Genomic DNA, 4,574 nt, shown 5'->3' with positions numbered 1-4,574 from the left:
TTCAGTGTCCTTTGGTCCTCTCTGGTCTTACACCGGAGCGGGGAGCCTAATTTGACAGAGGCCTTAGAGGCCACCTTGATGCTTGGACCTGTCCCATGGTGTTGTTACAAGGTCTTCCTCTAGGATTAAGCATCCTGAGCCAAAAGAAAGGCCATTCGAGGCCCTGGATGCTCAAGGTTCAGGGTCAACCTAGAGAGCAGTGACCTGTGTGAGTTCCGTGTTGGGTGTAGATGGGCTCTGTGGGCTGACAGGCACCATGGGCAGGTCCACGCCTAGTCATGCCGGCCGTGGTACTGTCTCAGAAGTCTTACAAGCAAGGCCCACATCCTTGGCAATGCTGCGCACACGATCAGAAACCTGCACCTCCCGATGCAAGGCTGAAGCACAGCAGAACTTTCTAAAGCAGGCCTTGAAGTTCTCATCCAGGAAAGCATAGAGAATGGGGTTGAGACAGCTGTTGACATAGCCCAGGGCTGTGCAGAAACGCAGGATGGCTACTGCAGCCTCACTGCCTGGCTGAACACCCAGTCCTTGGACCAGCACAAAGACTTGCACAGGTGTCCAGCAGCCCACAAACACAGCCACCACCACCAGCACCAGCCGTGTGATACGCCGCAGGTTCCGGTCCTTCTCTCGGGAGCCTGAAAGCAGACGGACACCACGGAGCCGCCGAATCATGAGGCTGTAGCAGACAGAGATGATCAGCACAGGGATGATGAAGGAAAAGAGGAAGATGCAGATGGCAAATACTGGGCCCCAATAGTCCTGAGGGGCAGGGATTTCCACCAGGCATTCAATCTCTGCAGGAGAGAAATGGGGTCAGAAGGGCCACCAAGAACCATGGGGAACTGGTCAGAGAGGAGGACCACCTACTGACCTTCATCCTCCACTTGTGCTGAGCCCATGATGGCAACAGGAACACCAACCACTGAGGCCAGGGCCCATATGGCCACATTAACAGCCTGGGCTTTGCTGGATGTCCGAACATCAAGGGCACGGATAGGGTGACAGATGGCCACATAGCGGTCTACACTCATGGCAGTCAGAGTGAAAGTGCTGGTGAACATGTTGTAGTAGTCAATAGCAATGACAGTCTTGCACAGTGCATTCCCAAATGGCCAGAAGCCCAATAGTATATCTGTGCCCTGGAAGGGCAGTGTCAGCAAGACCAGGGTATCAGCCAGTGCCAGATTAAATATATAAATGTTGGTAGCTGTCTTCATCTTGGTATGCCTGTAGGGAACAGGAAGAAGAAATGCTCCACTTGGCCACTTTGGCTGGACTTGGCAAAAGGGGCCACCATGAGGACCATCATCTTTGAATCTCTCAACTTCAAAGTCTCCGAGGAAGCTTGTTAAATGGCAGATTCTGCACTACACCCAAGGTCCATTGAGCCTGGGACAAACACTTTAACAAGCTCCTCATGTGATTTTGACATCTACAAAAAGGTTTCAAATATTAAAGAGAGAACTACCCTGGAAAATTTGGGGCATGGAGGAGCAATTGAATACATATCTAATCTGAATATGAGCTTTGTGGAAGAAATCAAGAGAGAAATACTGTCTTCTCTCCTGAATCTCTCTTAACACTCCTCTCAGAGGTTTTTCAGGGCACTGCCTGGAAAGTTCATTGAAGGTCTTTTAAGTGACAATGTTGTCTAGCAATGGAAACAGGAATTGGTGGGCCAGCCAGATGGCTCAGCCAGTAAAGGCACTTATTGCCAATTCTAACGACCTGAGCTCTATCTCCAGGACATTCGTGGTGGAAGGAGAAAACCAACTCCCTCATCTGACCTACACATCCAGACAGACACACACATACACACAAATAAATGCAATAATTTTTTAATTCTAAAAAAGGAAACCGGAAATGGTGACAAGAACAGAAGAGGTACTAATTAGGTTTGATTGTTTCCAAGCACCTGGAACCATGCTAGGAACATTGTAAGTAACAATTTTTTTTAAGATTTATTTATTTATTTATTTGTTATGTATACAGTGTTCTGTCTGCATGCATGCCTGCAGGCCAGAAGAGGGCACCAGATCTCATTACAGATGGTTGTGAGCCACCATATGGTTGCTGGGAATTGAACTCAGGACCTCTGGAAGAGCAGTCGGTGCTCTTAACCTCTGAGCCATCTCTCCAGCCTGTAAGTAACAAATATTAATGGAATGAATTCATGTTTATGATAGTGGTAGGGAAGGGTGGTTATAGGGATAATGCTGATGACAGCGATGGTGATGAAAATGATGTCAGTGATGATGGTGGTATGGCAGTGGCAGCACTAAAGATGACAGTAGTCTGTGTCAGTTTAGTTGCTATCAGGGAATCGGGGATTAAATTCTGTTTCTTAGCTATTAAGTCCAGAGACCTTAATTATAATAAATTGCAATGTCAATAATAATGGTAGATATCTGAGACAAGCTCTTACATAGATTTTTATTTCATTTGAGGCTTACAAAAATGCTATTTTGATCCCTACTCTGAGGGAAAGGAAACTGAGGCTCAGAGGAGCTGAGTAGCTTTCATAAGGGCTTAGAACTGCTAAAGTGTCGAATGGGGCTCAGATCAGATTTTTTCTGGCTCCCGACGTACATCCAATTCAAACATACTGTGTGCTGTCTCCTGAGCCAGTGTGGCCACAGCAGTTGCTGAAAATGGTTCTCTGGAGATGCTGGTAGATAAGATAGCCTCTCTTGTCTATTCTAACACCATAAATGGTTCCAAGAGTTTTAATGTCCCAAACACAAAGGAGAAATGTAGGAAAGAAGTACTGATGACAAGAAGGGTGGGCAAGGCTTATAAACTGCCCCAGGTTGCTGCACTTCTTGCCAAAGACACACCCTCTATCCATTAAGAGGCACATGGGTCACAGAATAGTTTCCCACAAGAGTCCTCTACTGGAAGTCAATACTGGGAAGGCTTTTCCTACTGCACTGTCTAATCACATATCACATACATACACACATGTGTGCACATGCACATACATATAGCTATATAATCCACATTTCCCACTTAACAAATAGAGAAAATAAGGCCCATGGTGAACAGAATTTGTTCGGAAATACTAAAAGGATGGTAATGAGGCAGGGTATTGACACTGCACTGTTCTGTCCTGCCTCCACCAACACTAATACCATCAAGGAGACCATAATCTCTTTCTTCAGAGCCATCTATTTTTGAAAGAGGAAGAATCTTATATCAGTGAAGAACCTTGCTATAGTTATTTACCATTAAAGTACCTCCCATGTCTTTCCAATGCCCAAAGAATTTGGTGTCCCCAGCCTGGCATTCAAGTCCTCACCTGCTGTCTCCAGTCCCCCTCAATGCCCTCCCAGCTGGAAAAAAACAGAGACCATCATTGCCACAACACATTTACCCATTGCTCACTCCTGTGTAGCTTTCTTGTCCACAGAACTGTACCTCATACTCCCCCCATCCATATCCCCTCACTGTCGACTCTACCTCAATCACCCAGTACTGCTGTCTTCTTTTTGTCCTCCAAATTTTCCCATTTCTGAGCACCAGTAGAGGGTAGGATCAGCCAAAAACATTCACTATGAACAGAGATCCCAAGAGCCAAAGAACAAGGGCTTCAGCCCCTCTGCCTCTCTTTGAGAAACACTAGGATCCTGTGTACCCATGAGGTCATTCACACAGACAGCATGGCACAGACTTATCTGCAGCTCCAAGCCTCCAGGTGGTGACACCTAGTCTGGAACACATGGGGGCAGAACAGGAGTTGAATATCAAGGTTGATCCTGCCCCCTAAACAGAGAGGAAAGAAATTTGATGGAACAAGTAGAAAAATCCATATTTGCTCAGATTCATCCACAACAGCCTTCTGGCTCAGGTTCCCTCTCCACAGATTGGTGGGGCCCAGCCTACCTGAGGATGACATACATGACGAGGCAGTTCCCCAGCAGCCCCCCGATGCACACAGCCAAGTAGAGCCCCACGATGGTGACCTTGAGTCCAAGGGGCAGGAAGGCGCTGTGGCTAGCATTGAGCAGCAGGTGGTGGGGTACAGTCTCATTTAGGAGAGACAGGTTGCCTTGAAAGTGGCTGCCATACAAGACTTCCCAGAATGGGGCAGGGAAGAGAGACTCCATGCTGTCACCCTGCAAAGTCACTCAATATAGTTCCTGGAACAGGGCACAGAAAAAGTGACCACAGTTCTAGACACAGTCCACTGAGGCCTTAGAATACAGCACAACTAGCCTAACAGGCACATGGAACACCTCCATGGGCATCCACAAACACTCAGCACACATGTAGACACAAGGACAAAAGCACACACATGGGCACATGATAGCACACACAGAGGTATGGGAGCACATGTAGCCGCAAGAGTACTTCATGTTAGGATTACAGACTCATACAGAAGCTATCTGGAGGTAGCTACACAAGCATACATGTCCACCCACAGGGACTCAGGGGCACACAGCCATCTGAATACGAAAATGCCTAAACCATCTGAAAGCACACTGGAGCACAAAAGACGTGGGATTTACCCAGAAATACCTAGGGCTCAGTCATTTCACATAGCTTCCTCCCAACCCCCAGCCCCGAAT

General features: G+C 47.3%; 1 protein-coding gene across 5 annotated transcripts; it reads right to left on the bottom strand.

The window, feature by feature from the left end:
- Oprl1 (opioid related nociceptin receptor 1) lies at positions 1 to 4,112 on the bottom strand. Of its 5 annotated transcripts, none has more exons than XM_059259843.1 (4): positions 3,889 to 4,036; positions 3,305 to 3,338; positions 878 to 1,233; positions 1 to 800 (listed from the first exon to the last, which is right to left on the bottom strand). In XM_059259843.1, exons 1-4 carry the CDS (start codon positions 4,034 to 4,036, stop codon positions 277 to 279), a joined length of 1,062 nt encoding a protein of 353 aa, XP_059115826.1. In that variant the 3' UTR covers positions 1 to 276. The 5 variants fall into 5 exon arrangements, with proteins under 5 accessions (XP_059115826.1, XP_059115827.1, XP_059115828.1 ...); XM_059259844.1 differs by having other exon boundaries at positions 3,904 to 4,036; XM_059259845.1 differs by lacking the exon at positions 3,305 to 3,338 and adding an exon at positions 3,150 to 3,155 and having other exon boundaries at positions 3,867 to 4,006.
- Positions 4,113 to 4,574: the final 462 nt, after the last annotated feature.

The sequence above is a fragment of the Peromyscus eremicus genome, chromosome 4 (assembly GCF_949786415.1).
Source record: "Peromyscus eremicus chromosome 4, PerEre_H2_v1, whole genome shotgun sequence".
Taxonomy (NCBI): domain Eukaryota; kingdom Metazoa; phylum Chordata; class Mammalia; order Rodentia; family Cricetidae; genus Peromyscus; species Peromyscus eremicus.
Note: the sequence above shows the minus strand (reverse complement) of the source record. Positions and strands in the feature narration are given on the sequence as shown.

Bases quoted from the DNA above. Each gene is read 5' to 3' on its own strand.
- Oprl1 (XM_059259841.1), bottom strand. From the start codon at position 4,112: ATGGAGTCTCTCTTCCCTGCCCCATTCTGGGAAGTCTTGTATGGCAGC. The intron at 1,234-3,888 runs GTAGGCTGGGCC...TGTTCCCTACAG, and splicing joins GTCATGTATGTCATCCTCAG to GCATACCAAGATGAAGACAG. The intron at 801-877 runs GTCAGTAGGTGG...TCTCTCCTGCAG, and splicing joins AGCACAAGTGGAGGATGAAG to AGATTGAATGCCTGGTGGAA.